Source organism: Mycosarcoma maydis, chromosome 9 (assembly GCF_000328475.2).
Source record: "Mycosarcoma maydis chromosome 9, whole genome shotgun sequence".
Lineage (NCBI taxonomy): Eukaryota > Fungi > Basidiomycota > Ustilaginomycetes > Ustilaginales > Mycosarcoma > Mycosarcoma maydis.
The window spans coordinates 226,470-247,272 of record NC_026486.1 but is presented as its reverse complement, the minus strand read 5'-3'; the positions used below and the strand labels follow the sequence as shown (position 1 = coordinate 247,272).

Genomic DNA, 20,803 nt, shown 5'->3' with positions numbered 1-20,803 from the left:
CATTCACGATTGTGATTCGTGATTCTGTGTTCTGACGCGTTCACGGCTGGGTGTGGGAATTGAATAACTTAACTCACATGACTGCGAATGTTGTGCTTGTGTTTGTGTGATTCCGCACAAGTGGAGCTAAGTTAGCTCAGGTGGTGCGTGCACTCCACTCGTGACTTGGCTACTGTTCGTACAACACGTGCAAAACAGTTGAAGATTCATCGCGATTACAAACCCAGCCGATTCACGATTTCCGATGGGTTGTATACACCTCCTTTTGATACAGTGGTTAGGCTTCAAGAATAAGACGGAACAAGTCGTGAGTCGTGAGTGGAACCACCGACATGCAAGACGGACGTGGGCGTGACAGTGACTGTATGTTAGATCGTGTATCGAGATTCTCTGCAATTATCGTGATTCCATTCCGATCCACGATCTAGTCGATCCGGCCGATCAATCAGGTCCAACTTCAACCTTTGTACTGACGATTGCTTTCCTCTTTCACCTCTGACGAGAGCCCCCACATGCGAAGTAGGACCACTTCACAATTCCAGTGATTCAGTTAGGTACTGTGGAAACCCAGCCGAAGACAAGGGGAGAAGATAGTCGATGGAGGCACAAAATGTTATGGTGAAACATATCCAATCTGCCGCTTCGCAACGCAATGATACCACACTCACGACTATGTTGAGTCGGTGCCGCATCACAGTCTTGCAATCGACCCAGAAATGTGTGGCTTGCCGTCGTTTGACACACATTGCCACTGCAAGTTGGATGTATTGCCTGTTTGGCTTGCTCGTTGCACCTGTACCCCGAGTCGAATGGGAAGCACCATCGGACGTCTGAACTGCATTTCTATCCACCAACCCTTTCCTCCGTCTCGTCGGGTCGCTCGTCCGCCAGGCTGTTTCGAGTCGAGCAAGTTGAGTGTTCTAGCTACAACGTGATTTCCATGTGCAATCTTTCCTCGAAATCCAAACAGCTTTGCTAGCAGCGATGAGACGTGGATCGGGTTGTAATCGCCACACACTCGGCTCCAAATTCGGGGTGCGGAAGACGGCATGTTGATTTGACCGATGGTGTCGTACTGCGGAGCAGGATCTGGTGTTGTACCTGCGGCTGTCGCGGTAGAAGAGGCGATGTGAGTCTTGCAGGGTGCAAGGATGGTGATGATCTGGCGCAGGATGAGCTGATTGCTGGAGGAGGAACGTACCTCGACGCAAATGTCAAATTCAATGCCTCTCTTGACGAACCTTGCTAGATTGTGTTTACCACCAACGCTTGCAGAAGCCCTCAGTGACGAGCAGGCGTCATTGTCAGTTGCTGGACTCAAGTGAATTTGATTTCGAACGTTGACACCACCTAGAGGTGAGACAGGCAATCGAGGATGTACCACCAACAACACCATCAGCTGGTTCGTCATCGCTGCTAGTAAGAATGGCTCTGTGATGCCTTCTGCGTCTTTGCTTTGTGCTGTCTGCGGCTGATCGAGCGCAACAGCACGCTCGTAAAGCTGCGTCTGCTGCGCATTCACCGTGACAGGACATGAGATATTCAACCTTGGCAGCTCCACCACTTGCTTCGCATCCTGCAGGCCGAGACTATCGCCGAACGCCCCCTTGACCGCTTTATACAGCACGCCAAATACCAGCAGGAAGCCTCGGTCTAGCCAGTTCATCTCCCAAGGCGCGAAGTCGAGATCGCAAGCCACCCGACTTGCTGTACTGTTGTCCAAGTGGACGGGCTTGGCGAAAAAATATCTGCCAAGCGATCCAACATGTGACCCACTCAGTGCATAGACAGTACCGCTGAGTACAAGGCCAAGGCCGATGTGCACCATTCCACGCACGGCATCGTGGGTGGTATGCTGAGCGAGCGAGAGCATGTCGCAGTGTGTGGTAAGGGTGGTGGTGAGGATCAAGATAATTTCTGTTGGAAATCGGGCAGATCTCCAAAGTGGCACGGGCGCGGGACCTTTTGAGACCTTTTGAAAGGATAGATTGTTAAGACTGATACTCACGAGGGGTTAACATGGGTCACGGTCACGGTTACGATTCGCGGTTCGTGGGTATTACATCGGTTAATAGCCGATCCGACCCAGGCTGTTTGGACATGGACTATATTCGGCCCAGCCAAGAATTTCTACGTTTATAGCATGGTTTCATGTGTGCTCTGTGCTCCGTTGCGTTTGGTCGTGCATACTTTATGTGTCTCGCAGGTGCGTTCACCTTGTTCATACAGTCGTGAGTATGTGGCGGAAGAGGCTCGACATTCGATTTATGATTCTTGATTACTGATTGCCGGAGACTAGGAAAATTTCCGAAAGTTTTGACTGGATTCACGATCGTGAATTCGTTGACGCGTGGCTCAGACAAGCACCAAGTGACACTCACTCAACACACACAATCGTCAATCACGAATCACGAATTGTGAGTTTCGCGTCGGCTTGGCAAATCGTGCTGTCCACTTGCGCCAAGAACTCGCACAATTCTTGGCGATGCATTTGGCTCATGGTGCACGTCGAGCGCTGCTCGAGCAAGCTCACCTTGCTCTACGCTGACATTCGTGATTCACGATTCTTGATTACACGTTCCAAAGCCAAGTCCTGTTGCTCACTGGAGTGTTTTCTTGGCTTTTATTAATAGAATCTTGAATGGCTTCAAGGTAGTGAACTGCGCAAGGAATGGCTTCCGAAAGATGGTCGAATTCTTGCTTCAACTTTGCTCGCTCATCATTCGTGCTTGTCAGCAGAGTTGTATCAGAAGAGGGCAGCCAAGGTTCCTGCTTTGCACGTGCACTCTATCCGGTTCGGTTAACAACCTGGACTTGTGCCATTCGTGATTCACGAATCGTGAATGGGAGCCCTCGCAAAAATGCTTGTTCAACAACCACATTCAAGGTTCACCATGATCAGCTCGGCTCGCTGATGTTGTAGCCAGGGTTGTCCGACCAGTATCCCAAGTCGGACTTTTCTTGTCCCGCCCCGCCCCGCCTTGGCCGTACGTTTCTGCGCTTGTTCTTTGAATCTTATGCATGTATGCAATGTGTCCACGTTCGTCTTTTCAGGGCAGACGTCGAACCAATTCTGCATACAAGCATGTCTTGGCTATCCGTCAAGAATAGTTTCTTCTTGTCTGTGCCAGCTCAGCTCAAGGCGCCGCTTCAATCTGGTGGTTGATGTCTGTGTTTTGGTTTTGCCTGCTTTTCAGGCAGGTCAAGCCAAGATCGTGGCTGATACTGTGGTCGCAGTCGGTGCTCTCGATGTGGCAAGTAAAGATGGGGGGGGGGGGTTCCGAATCATATAAGAGCTTTTATGTCGAGACGATAAGAAGTCGGACTTACACCAACACGAAGCGCGACCTCTCTCTCACGCGATCAAAGGGCCATCTCTACTCTAGAGCAGGCGTCTGACTAGCACTTCCTATCCGTACCCTGTTAATTCTGGTAGCTTTGTCCCGCGAGTAGGCGGAAAGCACATCGAGGTCGGTGTCCAAGATGCCCAAGTACCACGACTATGACTATCTGTTTGCGTTTTCGATGATCGGCGCGTTCGTCAATGCGTATGGTATCGGAGCGAACGATGTGGCCAATTCGTTTGCGACGTCGGTGTCGTCAAAATCGCTCACGTTCCGCCAAGCGATGGTGTGCGCTGCTTTCTGCGAGTTCCTCGGAGCGGTTCTTGTGGGTGCGCGTGTGGCATCGACGATCAAGAACGGCATTATCGACCTCGACGTCTTCAACGGCAACGCGTCGGTGGTTCTTCTCGCATTCACCTGTTCCATCATCGGATCGGCTAGCTGGCTCACGTTTGCAACTCGCAATGCGATGCCTGTCTCGACAACGCACACCACAGTCGGATCGGTGATCGGGGTGGGTATCGCCGTCAGCGGCGCTAACGGTGTCAAGTGGGGATGGAACGGTGTTGCTCAGATCTTTGCTAGTTGGGGTATCGCTCCTGCGGTCGCAGGTGTCTGTGCAGCTTGCGTTTACCTGATCACCAAGTTGGTCGTGCTCAAGTCGCGCAACCCGGTGATGGTGGGCTTGTGGACTGCGCCTGTCTACTTTTTCATCGTATCCGGTGTGCTCACCGTGTCGATCATCGTCAAGGGATCGCCTTCGCTCAACTTGGACGAGTTGCCGCCGAGCACTACGATTGCCGCGGTTCTGGGAACCGCGTCAGTAGTGGCACTGCTGTCCATCCTCTTCTGGCTGCCTTATGTTCATGGAAAGGTGGTCAAGGGTGATTACACGCTCAAGTGGTACCACTTTTTCATGGGTCCCTTGCTGTGGAGACGACCTGCACCCGAGGATGCGGTCACTGCCGACATGGCTGTACCGGACTACAAGCTGCATGACTTTGACGAGCCGGCGGAGCAGCAGGCGGTTTCGGAGCGTACGGCGGCGGCCGTACGTGCGCAGCCAGTGGTTGCTGGTGCAGCTCTGCAACGCATCGACCATTCCAACGACATTGAATCGGGTGCCAACAGCGATACGCACGGTTCTTCGCCTTCGACCGAAGAGAAGAATGCCAAGCTCGTGCAGCCTGGATTCTGCAACGACAGCCCTTCGCATCTTGCACGCGTCGAGGCTGAACTGGAAGGTGCGCACGCATTACCTGCGGAACACACACCGGGACGACCCACACCACCGGCATACCGTACGTTCGAAGGTAGCTGGCTGGAGCCGTGGAACCTGTACACCATCATTCGGTATAACATGCTTCCTTGGATGTGGTACAGTGTCTCGGCGGGGTTGAGGACCGACATTCACGCTATGCAAGCGCACGGCTCCGAGAAGGAAAAGGCAAAGTTGCGTCAGATGCATGCGGTGGCTGAACAGTACGACAATCGCGTAGAACACCTCTACTCGTTCATGCAGGTCATGACTGCATGCACAGCAAGCTTCGCACACGGCGCCAACGATGTTTCCAACGCAATTGGACCTCTCGCTGTGGTCTACTCGATTTGGTCCACATCTCTGTTCCCGGAAAGCAAGGAACCCGTTCCGATCTGGATCCTCGCTTTTGGTGGTGCAGCCATCGTGATCGGTCTCGGCACGTATGGTTGGAAGCTCATGTCGGTGCTAGGTAACCGACTTACCATGCACTCACCAAGCCGTGGATTCTCCATGGAACTCGGCGCAAGTATCACGGTAGTCATTGCAAGCTATCTAGGCCTTCCTGTCTCGAGCACACAATCTATTACTGGCGCGACGCTCGCTGTTGGTCTCTGTAACGGTGACTACAAGGCGATGAACTGGAAAATGCTCGCTTGGATCTTCTTTAGCTGGATCCTCACTCTCCCCATCGCTGGTTTGATCAGCGGCTGCTTGCTCGCAATCGTCCTCAATGCCCCGAGCTGGTACACTCCCGCACCTGTACTTTGATCTGGTCTCGAAATCGCTCCCGATCCCGTTCGCGCCATGTACATTTTGCACGCTTGACTTGTTATTAGATACGACTCGCCTCATTTCATTGTCACGACCCTGTGCCTGAAGACCGCGGTTTGTGCGGATGACGCAATGAGTTGGGAAATCCGAAACAGGACGCGGTATCGGCCGGAAGTGTTGAACGCTCCACCCAGCGGTGATGCGGCGTAGCTCGGTTTCGTCTAGCGTGCAGCGCACCTCGTGAGCGTTCAAGACGACGGTGTTCTGCTATATGATATCTAGTGATGGTTGAGGTTCCACCACAACGGTTGAGGTTCCGTCTGCAGTGTAGGTGCTGCAGTGTCGGTGTAGGTTTTGGATCTTGAACACGCTGATCCACAGGCCTAAGGGCGCAAGCGTGTATGGCAGCAATATAATGAATTGCTGCACTAACTTAGTCGAACAAACGTAATGTCGTAGAGAATTTCGCGATGGCGAGTAAACAGTAAGATAAAAGACTAATAGAGTGGATGAGGTCCAGCTCATCCAGAAGAAGGAAAGTGCTGTCTTATAAAGTGTGTGCTCTGCACCCACGACCTGCGTGTGGCAGCCGAAATCAGGAAACCGCTCTGTGCTCTGCCCACACGACCTGCATGTGGCAAACCCCTGTGGTTCACCTCCCACCCGTGCCACCTTGCCATGCTACGGTGCCCGTGCCCGTAACATTCATCCGTCATCTTTGGCGCTGTGAACAACTGTTGACACTCACACTGTTGCCTGCTCTCATCGGTTCTGTCAAATGCTCGTGGTTGTCGATTGTCGTATCAGCGCTGACCAGAGATCACGTGCACACACGCAACACGCAACACGCAACATGCAACAGTTGCAACTACGAACGAAGGAACCTAGCGGATCAACGCATCACGCATTTCAGAAGAATACACTAAAGCACACAAGAAATACAAACGCGCATGTGCGTGGTATGTAAGAGCGAGGTCAGTACCTAAGGCGGAAGTGAGGATGGTCGCTACCGAGCAGGTCGATCTGGTCTTCTGTAAGACCGTCGAGTTTCCAGTCGCGTTTTCCGGCATCTCGCTGCGAGTTTTCCCACCTTTGCCAGGTGACCAACGCGAGGCAGGTGATAGCCATGATGATACCACCGGCGAGATTGAGCGCGTTGCCAGGGAGGTAGTTGGGCGCATACTTGTTGAGGTAAGTCCAGCAACTGATGAGACCACCGATGTTGCCGAAAAACACCGTGACCGCAATAGCGCCCGTTCTCTCACTGTCGTTGTTAGCATTCACCGCGGCATACGCCGGGAGCAGAGCACCCTGCGTGAACGCACCGGAAGTGGCAAAGAACGAAGCAGCATACCGAACGTACAAGTTGGACGAACCAACAAACATGGCATAGCCAATCACCATGACGAGTGAACCGGCAATCACGAACACGGATCGAACGCGGAATTTGGCAGATGCATAGGCAAATACCAGCGTGGCAATTGCTCCGGCAATATTCGGTGGTACTGTAAGCAGTTGTTGGTCGATCACCGTATGTTTAGGAGCCGGGAAAATTGAGCGGACCACCGAAGGAAGGAACACAGCCGTTCCCTGAACCGCGATGTTGTCGAAAAGGAACATAAACGCGCAGCACAGTGACGTGGTCGACGTGATGCCTTTCCAGATCAGCTTCTTGTGCGTCTTGTCGACAAGTTGCTTCTGACCGACGAGCTCGGACTTGAGCCGTGCCTGCAAGAAGGCTTTTTCATCGTCGCTCAGCCAGCGAGCAGTGTGGATCGAGTCTGTAAGCGTAAAGTAGCCGATGATCGCCATGACAATGGTGATAAGGCCTTCAATGAGGAAGATCATCTCCCACGATTTAACCGAGCCCATGTGCGGAATTTTGAGGATACCGGACGCCAACAGTCCACCGAACGCTCCAGCCGAGGGAGCAGTGACAAGATACATTCCCAACCGGAAGACCAATTCGTCCTTCTTATACCATCGACTGAGGTAGTAGGCGATCGAAGGGAGCATACCCGCTTCGGCGACGCCCAGCAGGAAACGCACAGCGATCGCACCGGCAAAGTTGGTGACAAAGGCGTTGGCAAGGCTCAACAGGCCGAACAGGAACGTCATGGCAGGGATCCATCGACCGGGGCCGAGAATCTTGGTGAGTGTGGTCGACGGGATCTCAAACGCGGCATAGGCGACGTAGAAGGCGGTGATTAGGATGTTGAAATCGTACGAGCGCGGGTTCATGCCGAGATCTTTTTCGAGGCCTGCGATACGAGCGTTGCCGACGTTGGCTCTGTTGTTGACAGAAGAGCAAGTGGCAATTAGCAGTCTGATTCAATCCAGCTGATACTAGTACGATATAGACTAACCTGTCAATGAAGCACAGCAGGTATAGAAGAGCCACAGTGGGAACAATGTACATGTCGACCTTGCGGACCAGCGCCTTCTCTCGCGCGGCGTCGTAGATCAGGTTGGGATCCGAGCTAGGCGTCCCGGTAGCGTACAGAGGCGGCACGACTGCCCCGTCAGCGGTCTGCTTTGCATCGCTGTGCTTTTCGTCTACCGAATAAGAGGCGCGTTCGATGTCACGCATGGCGTCCAGGACGGCGGCTGGCGAAGTGGTGCTTGTCATGATTGGCTGCTGCAGCGCCAAGCACAAATACGCGTCTAGCTGGGACAGATACGGGTGAGCGACAATACCGATGTCGAGCTGGGACGAGACGGCTAGGAGATGCAACTCAAGGCAGAGGACGGGACAAGGGAAGGAACGAGTGACCACGGATCGTGAAGGGCACGACCAGGGAAGAGATGGACGACCAGGGCGCTTTAATACCAAAATTTAATCCCAAAAAAGAGAAGCGCGGATCGCTTACATTTCCCATCTGGGCAGGCAGGCAGGCAGACAGACATCCAGCCAGGTGCCCACCAATCAAGAATGCGCTTCGCTTGGTTTGCAATCGTCAAGTCGCTAGTCGCGCACCTCTGCTAGCGGGAGCGAATGAGCCGGATGTATAGCAGCCGGCGTGGATTCATCTGCAGGCTGACACGAAACAACAACGAGAGGTACCCACGGAAAAGTGTGGGGAATTGTACCGTGTACGGTAATGAATTTGAGATGAGCAGCTGTTGTCTGCAACCATGCCGAGTGACCCCGTCGTGAGTTAGATTTGCATGCTTTCATGCTTGTGCTTCGGTGCGACAACCAGCTGAGCTGTGGAGTAGCGGAGCTGGACGCGAAAAAGTGCGGGGGCGGAGCGGCGTGCAGATAGATGGCTGCGGTGCGTCGCATGGCAGAGGACAAGGGTCGAGATGGACGGGTAAATCTGCAGGAACTGTGTACGAAGCTGAGGAATCGAGGTTATGGCGACACACACGGGTGGGGGGAGCGGCGGAAATGGCGGCAGACACCACAAGCGCGAGTCAAGCATCGAGAGAGGGTTGGTATGATACACTCGTCACTCACGACCTGAGATGGCACAACTCGAAGCATGCGTTTGATGAACCGCGAAGCGCTGTGAAGCCCAACCCCCAACCCCCCAGAAACAGCTGCAGAGGCGTGAGTGTATCACTTGGTGCGATGCCCGAGTGCCGATACTTGGTGGTCAGTATTCCATCTATGCTATGGCCTGCCCAACGCCACTACTCACGATGGTTGCAACCGCTTCATCGTCGCCACTCGTACCTCACTAGCAGTTGTGAGTCAGTCGTGAATCACGAGAGCCGGAATCACGAATCGTGAATATACTCGTGACTCACACTTGCGGCTGCTATAATCGTGAATCACGAATGCCTGTCAAAAAAACAAAAGGAAAATGAGACAAATCAAGTTGATACAGTAAAACTCACGACTTGCCAAGACTTTTCAGGGCTGCATGCAGCACCCAAACCAGTTAGCTTAACTTAACGTTACCACGAATATCCCATTAATAAATAACTTAATACCATTTACCAATTTCGATTGAGTGATTTGTGCATTAAGAAGCGTGAATGTTTTTGGTTTAAGCGAGATACAAAGCCGTCCAACACAGCCAAAACACGAAAGTCGTGAGTCGTGAGTGTGAGTCACGAGTGTCGCAGAGGACAATCCCGAATGAGAAAGGAAACCCACAGATGCGTGAATCGTGAATGTGATTGCTTTGCTCTTTTCGGACATGTGCCTCGCATCTCACCCGCCTGCCGATCTACAAAGGCCAAGCGCAATAGAGCCAGAGCCTGAGAGCCTGAGAGCCAGAGAGCAAGTACAAGCACAAGCACGAACGGTTCGCCTCGCGGGGTTGCGTAGTGGTTGGGTCGGCCACGCGGCTATGCGCTTCCTCGTGGCCGATTCGTGATTCCATACGGACGTTATGGATGCTTGCAGCCTAGCGTATCAACCAATCGTGGATCGCAATGTACCTTATCGTCTCGACAGAGCGACAACGAGCAGCTTTGGTACCTCATTCACGTTTGCAGCTGCAAAGTGCCGCGTGTCCGGGTGTGCGCGAATCACGAATTCAACACCGGCCTCCATCCGCTCAGGCTGTGCGCATTCGCGCGTTAACACGCCGGCCATCACGGCAATGCAACCAGCTAGCTGCCTATAACCAAGTAGGCTCACCTCGTGCCTCTTTGTTTCTTGCTCCCATCTGTCCCACGTGAGCCTTACCCTCTCTCAAACCGCACCTCGACATCACCCCTTCCCCGCAAGCAACCTCCCGCCTTGGCCGCGATTTCCATCCCATCAACACATCCGTCATCCCTGCGTCCCCCCGTCCCCCCGTCCCTGCGTCCCTGCGTCCCTGCGTCCAGACCCTACTCGGTTATCGCTTCGCCAAGACTCGGACGTCTCCGACTGGTTTGTGCAAGTCCACATGGTTGCGCAAACTCACCCGCATCCACGATTCCATCCCAATGCGCTCTCAAAGCACCTGCGAACACAGACGTACATCCTCGTAAATTCGTTTTCATCATCCCCGGCGTCAGTGTCAGTTACATGCATAGCTATTCGTGATTGCGTCCCTTGGCACAGCACCTACTCGACCGACAATTCGTCCTGCGCATCCTTGTAGTTCGATTGCAAGGACACCACACTGCTCGATGCGCGGTGCTCGACATTGTCGCGCGAAACGTTCAAGTCGATTGAACATCCACGCTGTATGGCCGCCGCCCTGTCCACTTTCTCGTCTGAAACATCATCATCGACCAATGCAGATACCACCTTTCCAACGTGCTCTCTCTGTTCCGCTTTCATCGCGTGCTCCTCTTTCTCATGTCTGACAGCGTGTGTTGATGTGGGGCTGTCGTCTCCACCGAGCAACCATGCCACCACCAGTCCCTGCTCTACAGTCTCCAACGAGCTGCTCTGCTCCACCGACATGGTACCATGCACAGCTTCCACTTTGGTTCTCGGATCGTCGGCGGGAGCGTGTCCGTTGGTCGCAGCAGGCGCCTTACTTGTCGCTATCGTGCTTGCTTTGCCTCGAATCGTTTCACGCGCTGCAGCAGCCTCAACCGTCTCAACTGCATCGCCAGACCAGGCCTCTGCCTTGACCTCGTCTCGAGCCGCACTCTCCTCTGCAACGCCCGTTCCACGAGAGCCAGAAGGCGAAAGAGGTAGCCCATCAGAGCGCATCGCTTTCTGCACCAGAGCTCGACATTCGTCAACGTTGTGGCAGTTGCGCATCGCTTTCTCTAACTCGGCCAGCACTTGGATCGTCTCGAGACTCGTGCTCGGTCGACGTGACGCGTTGGCTGAAGAGGGACGATTAGCAAAGGATCCTCTTCGCGACAGGCTCTGTGATCCCGACGCTGCAACGCCACCTGTCCAAGCCGTAGGCGCGGCGCTGCCTCGCGCCGGCCAAGTAGTGCGAGACGAGCATCCTTCGTCAGCGGTGGCAATCACGGCAGTAGTGGTGCCGGTGGCGGTGGTAGGCGAGACCGCTGCTACTCCCCCCACGGAGTGATGTCCGACAGAGTGATGTCCGACGTCAGAAGAGGGAGCGCCAGCCTGACCGAGCAGGGCCAACACGCCGTGTCCAGTTGAACTCGTGTAGCCGACGCTTCGACGTCGATCCGAAGTGGGTGTGCCGTTACGTTCGATCACCGCGTTTACGCTTGTCGAGTTGCGCTTGTATCCCCAAGGAACCTTGCGACTAACCAGTTCCTCTGCCGCCTTGGACGACTTGGACGTTGTCGATGCGTCATCCGCTGGCGATTCTTCCTGAGCCGCGGCTTCGGCCATGCCGTGCGTCTGGCTTCCATAGCTCGTAGATCTCGAGCCATTGCTTGCATTCCGAGACGCAGCCACTGCTCCAACTCCAACTGCAGCTCCAGCTCCAGCTCCAGCTGCGCCTGCAAGCGTTACCAGACCAACGCCCAATCCGATGGATGCACGGACGGGCGCACGTTCTGGCTCGACCACAGCGACATCCGGTGTGGGTTTGGCTTCCGTGATCGTGTCAGCACCAACCACTGCGGCATGCTCCGATGTCGACGTCGACGAACGCGATGCTGTATTGCGGTTAAAGGGCACTTCGTTAGGTGAAATAAGCGAGCGTGTCTGTTCAATCGAGTTGGTGGTGCTGCTGGTGATAAACGTGTCTTGTGATCCTTCCAAGCTTGCTTTCGGGTCCGAGCGCTGATACTCGCTGCGGAGAGCCTTGTGTCGAGGCGAGGAAGGCGAGCCGTGGCCGTTGCTGCTGGCTGTCTTGCGGCCGAACAAGGTGCGCACGCGTTCGCCCATTGCCGACCTTTTGGGAGCTCCGTCTGTTAAGGAAGAAGTGTCGGAGCCAAAGTGGCCAAACCTCTCTGATGTCGAGGAAGGTGGCGTCGATCTGAACAGATCCATGAGGTCCTTTTGTGCCGATGAGCTGCGTTCCGCCTCGTCGTCGCGAGGCTGCAAACGTGGCGTGCTGCGTCGAAACGATGCGGTAGGTGGAGAGATTAGAGGCGAGGTGCTGGATATGACACCATCTTCTTCGGCTATTTCGCGTGTAGTCACATTGTTCTTGCCCATCATGGGAGAAGGACTTCGATACGATGACGGTGGAGGAGCGGCTGCTCTGCGTTCGGGCCGCATCGCCGTCTGCAGAGACGCACGGGAGCTTGGTCGAGGGACGCTGGCCTCCGAGCTAGGTGCGCTGCCCGTTGACACCCTCTCGAGAGTGCCTACAGCGCCGACGGAAAGTGCATCTGCTGGCGTCGACGTCTGTGAGGTCTGGGTGGACATGGAAGTAGCACCGCGTGCAAAAGCACCTGTTCCAAAGGAAACTTCGTCGCGCGGACCTGGGGTGCCAGGACGCCGACGAAGAGAGGCAACGTTGACGTCGGCGCCGGTGTCGGCGCCTTTGTTGGAAACCTCGATGGTGTGAAGACGATTGGGCGTGAGCGAGACCTTCATGGTCTGTCCGGAGAGCATGAGAGCTTCAAAGTCGTTGTCGGCGTCCAAAGCTGATTCGGCATTGGCAGCAGCATTGGGATCTGTAGGTAGCATCAGACGGGCGGGTGCGGTGTCGGAGGCTTGTTTGAAGCTGTTGCGACGCTTTATACCTCCAAAGACGCCAGACCAGCTACGATCCGAGCTCTGTCGATGTGCGAGACTGGCTGTGTTACTAGCGTCCGAGGCGTTGGTGAGGCTAGCCGAGGCACGTATCGCATTCTGCTTGGCGGTGCTACCGACGCCTGACAAAAGTTCCGAGGAATTGTGAGCTATCGAGGATGATGTGCGAAGTGTAGAGGTGCTGCCGAGGCTGTTGGATGGTGCATGGGCGTAGCGCGAGGACGACGATGTCGAGGTAGGGCCGTTGCTGTTGTGTTGAAACTGTTGCATCGAGGCACGCTTGGACGAAAAGAGGGTGGGGCCCGCCGCCTCGTCAAAGTCGTGCTCGTCTGGCACGTGCCAGGGCTTGACAATCCTACGACCGGCTCCGTCTTCGGTGCCCTTGCGCTGACGAGACTCGACGAGATCGATGCGTCGAACGAGTTCTTGTCGGATAGCCATCTTGTTGAAGAGCGGATTGAGCTGCTCGTCCTCAATGATGGCAGCGCGAAGGTCAAAGAGACTGGCCTCGTCCGAGTTGTCGCGCTCGATGACACGCGCGACATTCTGGAGGAGGTGAACGCCGACGTATTCGAGCAAGGCGGTGACGTAGATAGCAGCGGCTGGTGTAACAGTGGCGATGGGGCGTCCATCGGGGCTCATGATGTTTTGGTCTCTGGCGGCGCTCTCGTCATTTGAGTCACCGAGGGTGGAGTAGTACTGACAGCGAATCCTGAGCGCCTTGTAAGCGCTCTCAACGGGGAAGTTGTCGGTGCCGTCGAGACGAGAGGTGGCCATGAGGCCGAGGGGTACCTTTGCGCCTTCTGCACGCCTGGCTTCAAGATAGCTGCGAAGCTCGAGTTCGGCCTCGAGGACGGCATCTTTGGCGAGCAAGTTGTTGCTAAAGACTCTGAGCATACCATCCGACTTGATGCGATCAGTAGCCAAGCTTTTGGCGGCGGTGAGGATGGTGAGGAGGAGTTCGTCGAGCAAGCCATTTAGGACGAGGAGTGTCTCTGCTTGAATGCGAGTCGGACGATTTTCCGAGATGAGCGAGTTGGCAGAGCGAGCGCTGATGAGCGAGGGGACATTGTTGAGCTGAGAAGCGCTGTTCGAGTCGTTGGCAGCAGAGACAAGCATGGTTGGATGGTTGAAAACTGCGGTGTGGGTGAAGATCGAGAGGGGTGCAACGGGTGCGGCGACCAAGAGCGACACTGGGTAGGGGACGAGTGACAAGATCGAAATCGGTGAGCTGGCGGTCAAGATGTTTGGGATGTCAATATGTTTGGGATGACGACGCAGGCGGAAGAGAGACGAATGCGGCAAATCAAACGCAAGCACGCAGCATTGTGGCGCAGTGTAGGGACGATATGAGGTGCGAAAGAGTGGAGCGAATCAGGGCTGCAATCGATGTACAACCATGCAAGCAGCGTCAGGGGTGCGGTGTGGTGGAATGCAACAGTGGTCTGTAAATGTAGATAAAGATGAAGTAATGATGAGGCAGATGAAGCTGGATGGGCGCGGGGATTGCGGACCGCAGATCAGCGTATGTAAGCTCGACGTTAGGGTGGGTATTGGAAGCGAGACCAACGTCAACGCGGTGTGGGAGGTAGACAGACTGAGAGGCTGAATCGAAAGGATCGCGTTCGAGGCTACACGGACGGTCACCGAAGCGAGCGTAGCCTAGCGATGCTGATCGGATGGGTGATCAACAGAGACCCGGCGGTGGGCTGGTGCTACTAGAAACGTGCTCGATGCTTGCACAAGGGTGGTGCTATAGTGAGCCTAGTCAGTGGACCGACGTGAGTCGGAACTGTGACTGTGGCTGTTCTGGATAGAACGGTGACGGTATTGAAGCTGAAATTGAAATCAAGATCGAGATCGAGATCGAGATCGTAACCGTGATCGTGACCAGAGCCGTGGCGGGGAAGGATCCGAGGATGGAGCGATGGATGGATGGACGGTTAGGAGAGGGACGAGAAGCAGGCGTGAGGGAGACCAACCGAAATTGGCAGATTCACGATTCACGATTCGACCAAGTCCATGCCAGGGTTCAACCACGCCAACGCCAGCCATGACAGCTTCTACGCTTGCACACGCATGCACTTTTTCCACACGCACAAACACACTGCGTTGTCTGAGCCGCCGTTGGTGCTTGTGCAGGGCGACTGACTCAGTTCGGGCGGTTGGAAGTGGGCGCATAAACAAAGCGTGTCGGACTAGCCTAGCAACGAGCGGAAGGACCGAGAACAGATTCGTGATTCACGATTCGCATTCGGTGTGGTCGGAGCGGCGCTACCGGCGCTTGATGAGACGACGACGTTGTCCATGCAAGCACCAGCCCAGTCAACCAGTCATCAGTCACGAGTCAGCTCGCAGGCTCGTTTGACAGCCAGCCAAACCGGTGTAATCAAAGTAACAACCAAACAAATCACCTGTGACTGCACGCCGTTGTCCGTGAATGCGCACAGATTCGTGATTCACTGCACGATTCGCCGTCTGAATAACCAAACTCGCTACCAGTCTTGAGTAAGGAGACTAGAACCAAATCGTGGATCCACATTTTCAAATCAAACAGGTACGAATTAATTAAATTTGAATCGTTAATCGTGAATCGTGAATCGTGAATGACCACGCACAAAAACAGCCAAACCGCCCAACCGCCGTCACGAGTGCGTGGACAATCACGATTGCAGAACGCAGAATGCAGAATGCAGAACACCTTCTGTGAATCACTACTGTAACTTATCAACTGACTTACTCGTGATTAACTATACATGCGACGAATACTACTGGAATAGAGTCAAAGTACAGACGACAAATACCAAGTTAAGTTAGAATTCGTGATTATAGGCTCGGAACGCTCCGTGACGTGTCGATCCATCTAAGTTAAGTTAAGGCTAAAGCTTAATCAAGGCCAATTTCACGCAAAAGCAGCGAGATAGTTGACCCTTGTCACACTCGCCTCGACGCCCTCGTGCCTTGCTCATTTGATTCGGTGCCACTCCGACTCAACGGTGCTGTCAGCTCTGACTCTACCGCGACAGGCGTGTGCAGAGGCGATCGAGTCAGCATGTGAATCACGCATTCACGCAATTCAGCACCTAGACGTGAGTAAGTTATTTCGATTCACGGTTCACGGTTCGTGATTCGTGATTTTGGTATGCCCATGTTAGACCTCCGTTTCCACGACTCAGCGCTAAAGCACCACCAACTCACGACTCACTCGTGACTAGGCACAGTCACGCTGACAAATTCGTAAATGATTTTTTTTTGTTTTTGTTTTATTTGCTTTGGTCTTTTTTGTCAAGTTGTGCAGGGTGCAACTGGAAGGCGAAAAAAAAATGAATTGGAAAAACTGGCTTACCTCGTTACAGCGTTGGCGAAACTTTCTCGGCTTCGAAAGACGTTGCACCGCTACGATCCTCCTTTGCTAGCAGCCATACCGATCGCTATCCCAGCATCCCACCATCATTGGCGGCGACGACGAGCAAAAGTGCAAAACCCGCATTTCACGCACACGCAGTCAGCGCGCTGTTTGCATTCTCGCTCGTCTCAACGCACGCCGACTCGGATCGACAACGCCAAAATGGCATCTGCCTCGGCCCCTCCTGAACTCTCGCAGCCCTCGACGCTGCTCACGCATCCCACGCCAGCTGCTGCCGACCTGGCTCGATATGTCACGCTACCAGCTACACCTTTTGCCACGGCAAAAACCTCGACCATCTCGGTCGGTTCCGCCTACAAACTCTCCTCGGATGCAAGGTCGCTGCGCCGTTTGAAGGCAACGCTGCCCATCCTCATCGCCGGTCATGCGCTCAACCTCGTCAATCCGCAGACGCAAACGCCCATCCAAAGCTTCACGCTTTCCTCTGCAGAGATCGCCTCTTCGCCGCCTCTCACCCTTCTCCGCGCGCTCAGCGCACGACGCTCGCTCCGCACCACCTACATCGGCATCCAGTCCTACTCTCGAGCCAAGTCCGGTGATGCTGCTCTTACCGCTACGCATCATCTTTGCGCTTACATCGAGCAGCTCTCCGCAAAGGGCAAAGAGAGTGCCAAAGTGGACGTCAACAAGGTATTGCTTTCCGTCAACAAGCCCATCCGTCTCATCCACGCCCTTGGCGATGGTCGCCTCGTTCTCACCCATTCAGATGACAGCCTCACCATCGTCTCTGCCCTGTCCTTCACCTACGACAACCACAACGACAGCAACAACGTCGATGACGATGACCAAGTCGTCTCTAACCAAGCACTCGCCAGCTCGTTTCAAGTCATCGACACCATACACGCCTCTCAACACCGCAGTGCTGACCGATGTCATTTCTACGTCAACTTGCTCGACGCTGCTTCGGCAAAGGGTCTCATCGCTGCTAGCTCCAAGATCGAGGACGCTGCTGTGGTCGGCTTGCGCGTCGCCATCACTTCGGATGTCAAATCGTCGTCGTCCTCCTCCTCCTCCTCCACCTCCACCACCACCAGCAACATCCAAGACGACGCAGCCAAGAAGAAGAAGCGTTCCAAGCGTTCCAAGCACGGCCTCAGCCAAGCCGATGACGACCAATTGCAAGACACCGATAACCTGCTGCCACTAGCACACGCTCCGACCGGCCCGCTCATCCTAGAGCTCACTGCGTTTGTCAAGAGCTTTGACGGGGCCGAGTCGTCGATCGCCACCATCAAGCTCGGCCAGGTCCAAGTGCCCAGCATTTCCAACGCAAGACACGTTGTCGACGTACAAATGCATCCTCATGGCCGCCTTGCCGTCTTGGGCTTTGATGGCCAGCTCACCTCGATGAGCCTCGCCACCTCGGCCAGCAGCGAGCCGCTACTGAGCAACCTCAACATCAACAGGCTTGACGCATTGGCGCATGCGAGCAGCTCGCGCGCTTCCTCTTCTTCCACCGCCTCACCCTCGTGCTGCCTGCTTCTCAGTCGCGATCATGCACTCATCGTGGGCGTCACTCGACCAACGCCAGCCACTGCCGATAAGGAACGTGTCGTGGCACTCATCGTCGACCTCGAACTCAACGCCGTGCTCAAACAGATTGACTGGGCGCTTCCCATGGTTCCAGTTTCCAGCACCGCCGCTTCCTCCTCTGGCTTGCTTCAGCGCATGTCTAGTATCTCGGCATCGCGTATCGCTGGCTCGACAAGCATCATTACCATCGGTCCTCCCACCCTTTCCTCTCGCACCTCGAGCTCATCCGACAAAGCCGAGGCTCTGGCTCAGCTTCATCAGCGCCGCGTTTGTCTGCTCTCCCTTCCCTTTGTGGTTCCTGAAATGAGCGTGCTGCGCGACGCTCTAGGCAAAGGTCAGCTCACAGCGAGGTGGATGCAAACCTCTGATCAAGCCATCCTAACGCGTTCTGGTGTACAACTGGACGCAAGCAGAACCGCTTTGCTCGAACAGATCCAGACCATCTCGCAAGGTAGTAACAAACCAGCCAGCAAAGGAGCCGAGCTTCATTCGGCCGTCTCCAGCTGGCTCGACGTCGCAACGCAAGACGGACGCATGCTCGAGACGCTCAGCGCACACGAAGCCGACAGCGTCTTCTTTGGCGAGCTGCTTCAACTTCTTCTGCCCGCCCCACCCCAACGCAGCAGCAAGGGCAATGGTGTCGGCAGCGCTCCTTTGCTGGCACGAGCGGCTTTGCTCGCTCTGCTGAAGCACCCTCGAGCTCATCCTTCCATCTTTGCTACACTCAGGCCTTGCCGTGCTACAGAAGCGCCGACAGCCAACGTCTCGGTGCAGGCCAACGGAGCTGGACTCGCCGAATTCTGGTCAAGACTGGCAGCGTGGAACGATGCACAGCTGACGCGTGCCGCCTTGAAGCGCATGCCCGACATTGGCGAAGACACGTTTGTCTCGGTGTTGCTCTCTGCACTTCGCGGCTTGCTTCAGATAAAGAGGCGCGGCGACGCCGTGAGTGCCAAAACGACTCGACCGTACATGGCCTTGTTGGCGCACGTGGTGCAGCTACGCGTTTCCAGGCCGACACTGCGAAGCGCTCTGAAAGCTCAGCTGCGCGACGATGTGAATCCGGTCATGGCGCTCTTGCAGCTTTGCAATGCATGGCTGAGCCAAATCATCCAGCTTCCTTTGTCCGAGGTTGAAGCTAAATCGCATGCCACGGTGGCGGGGCAAGCCAGAGTGCCCGATGCGGACGCTGTGATGGCGTTGGCCAACGATGTGCTCGATACGTTTTTCCCGCTGTTGCTTGTTACGCCGCGCTCGCACGCAACAGTCCAGTCATTATCGCGGACGATTTCTCGCTACCTGCAACTCATGTCGACGCTGCGCCTGCTCAACGCGCCGCTCTCGGCATTTGCCAAGTTACAGCAGGAGTGCGAGCTGGTCGCTCGTACCGAAGCGGCTGACAAGAGCCACAAAGCCGGCGGCACCACATTGTCGGCCAGCGGTGCTGTCGCGTCGGCGGGTAATGCCAAGGTGCAGCCGAGCAGCAAAGCAGACGCTGCGGCGCGTGCAGAGATGGGCGGTGGACTGGGCATCAAGCTTGGCACGCAGGGTGAAGCCAAGACACGTCGTGTGCACTTGCTCGAACAGAGCATGCTCGTGGGTGCGTACAGCTTTGAGCGTCTCGAGATCTGATTCCTAATTCATGATTCTTGATTCGTGATTTGTGGTTGCTGGTTTCGATTCAGTGGCACCAATCATGAATCTGTAACAGCAACACCGAGAACAGCGGGATCAAGCCAAGAGTCAAGGTAGATTCATGATTGGCGATTGGCGAGCCGAAGGACCACAGCGCAGATGCTGCGTAATTAGCTTTGTTCACAACTACGAATGCATTCTCTCACATTCACAATTGTGATTCCCGACTGGAATGTGAATGCACCACGGAAACATGAATCACGAACGTGAATCGCGAATGTCGATGCTATAATGCGTGGTGGAGAGACTTGACTTATGAAGGATCGGCGATCGAGTGTCAAGTGGCGAGTGAAGTTGCGGTGCGGGGAAGCCAAGACTTTGGAGGAAATCCAATAACACCGCACGTGTTGTGGGTTCGCGATGATGATTGGGTCTGGTCGTGGCTACGATCAAGTAAGTCACGAGTGTGCTTGTCAAGAGCGATATCGCGTGAGCAGGCAGAGGACCAAATCATGAATCGATCATGTTGAAAGCCAAGACTTTCTGCCAAGACTTTCTTTTCTTTTCTATAATTTCCTTTTTTCTATTTATTTTTTCGTGTCAGGCGCGGTGGTATTGGAAATGACACACACACCGCAAGCCGATTCACGATCGTGCACAGCCTCGATTCAAAAGAAGCTTTCTTACGAACACTCTCAGACCCTGTGACTTTTCTCGTCCAACCTTCAACCCGCTCAGACAGCGCATTCAGCCAACACTTGCGCGAACCCGTTCGGTCTTTGCCGCACATGGCCGCAAATCGCAAATGTCATCCACGACCAGAGAGTTGGAATTTGATATTCCCTGCCACTTACGGCCCCCTCGAGCCATTTCAGTGCGACCACATCCTCTGCAGCCTGGCTGTGCAACCCTAACCCAAAGTCATGCTTCGAGTAGAGTAGTTACGTGGTCAGTCATTTCGAAACATTATCCATATCCAGCAGCCAGAGCAAGAGCAAGAGGAATTCGCGCCCTATCTCGAGGGTATTGCGCCAGTTGTTTTTACAAACTCAACAGCGCACGTGGACGGGGAGCAGGAGACCCACCCGAGTGCCTATACGTCTAGATCAGCTTTGACGCTCTGTGCGCCATAAATAGCCAGAGAGACTGTGCAGCTTGACCGACCAAAGATGGAGGGGGCGATGGCTGCACTGTGAGACAAGCTGGGGGACGGTCTTGGCATGCATAGACTTGGGCAAGGCATTTCTTTATGCCTATGCACTGAGAATCTAATCGTGAATCGCCATCTCGCCACCGAA

General features: G+C 54.7%; 6 protein-coding genes across 6 annotated transcripts; 3 read left to right on the top strand and 3 right to left on the bottom strand.

Annotated features, from left to right (window-relative positions):
• Window positions 1-691: 691 nt before the first annotated feature.
• UMAG_03476 (uncharacterized protein) lies at window positions 692-1,873 on the bottom strand (the record flags this gene model as incomplete). The annotated part of the gene is made up of 1 exon (XM_011391630.1): window positions 692-1,873. One exon carries the CDS (start codon window positions 1,871-1,873, stop codon window positions 692-694), a length of 1,182 nt encoding a protein of 393 aa, XP_011389932.1.
• A 1,610-nt stretch (window positions 1,874-3,483) lies between these two features.
• Window positions 3,484-5,373, top strand: UMAG_03475 (putative Na+/phosphate co-transporter; the record flags this gene model as incomplete). Its single annotated transcript, XM_011391629.1, has 1 exon — window positions 3,484-5,373. One exon carries the CDS (start codon window positions 3,484-3,486, stop codon window positions 5,371-5,373), a length of 1,890 nt encoding a protein of 629 aa, XP_011389931.1.
• Window positions 5,374-6,351: 978 nt separating this feature from the next.
• Window positions 6,352-8,005, bottom strand: UMAG_03474 (uncharacterized protein; the record flags this gene model as incomplete). The annotated part of the gene is made up of 2 exons (XM_011391628.1): window positions 6,352-7,666; window positions 7,743-8,005. The coding sequence occupies 2 exons, from the start codon at window positions 8,003-8,005 to the stop codon at window positions 6,352-6,354; spliced, it is 1,578 nt and encodes a 525-aa protein (XP_011389930.1).
• Window positions 8,006-10,384: 2,379 nt separating this feature from the next.
• UMAG_03473 (uncharacterized protein) lies at window positions 10,385-14,029 on the bottom strand (the record flags this gene model as incomplete). The annotated part of the gene is made up of 1 exon (XM_011391627.1): window positions 10,385-14,029. One exon carries the CDS (start codon window positions 14,027-14,029, stop codon window positions 10,385-10,387), a length of 3,645 nt encoding a protein of 1,214 aa, XP_011389929.1.
• Window positions 14,030-14,309: 280 nt separating this feature from the next.
• UMAG_03472 (uncharacterized protein) lies at window positions 14,310-14,967 on the top strand (the record flags this gene model as incomplete). The annotated part of the gene is made up of 3 exons (XM_011391626.1): window positions 14,310-14,435; window positions 14,456-14,614; window positions 14,728-14,967. The coding sequence occupies 3 exons, from the start codon at window positions 14,310-14,312 to the stop codon at window positions 14,965-14,967; spliced, it is 525 nt and encodes a 174-aa protein (XP_011389928.1).
• A 1,511-nt stretch (window positions 14,968-16,478) lies between these two features.
• UMAG_03471 (uncharacterized protein) lies at window positions 16,479-19,502 on the top strand (the record flags this gene model as incomplete). The annotated part of the gene is made up of 1 exon (XM_011391625.1): window positions 16,479-19,502. The coding sequence occupies one exon, from the start codon at window positions 16,479-16,481 to the stop codon at window positions 19,500-19,502; it is 3,024 nt and encodes a 1,007-aa protein (XP_011389927.1).
• Between the last annotated feature and the right edge of the window lie 1,301 nt (window positions 19,503-20,803).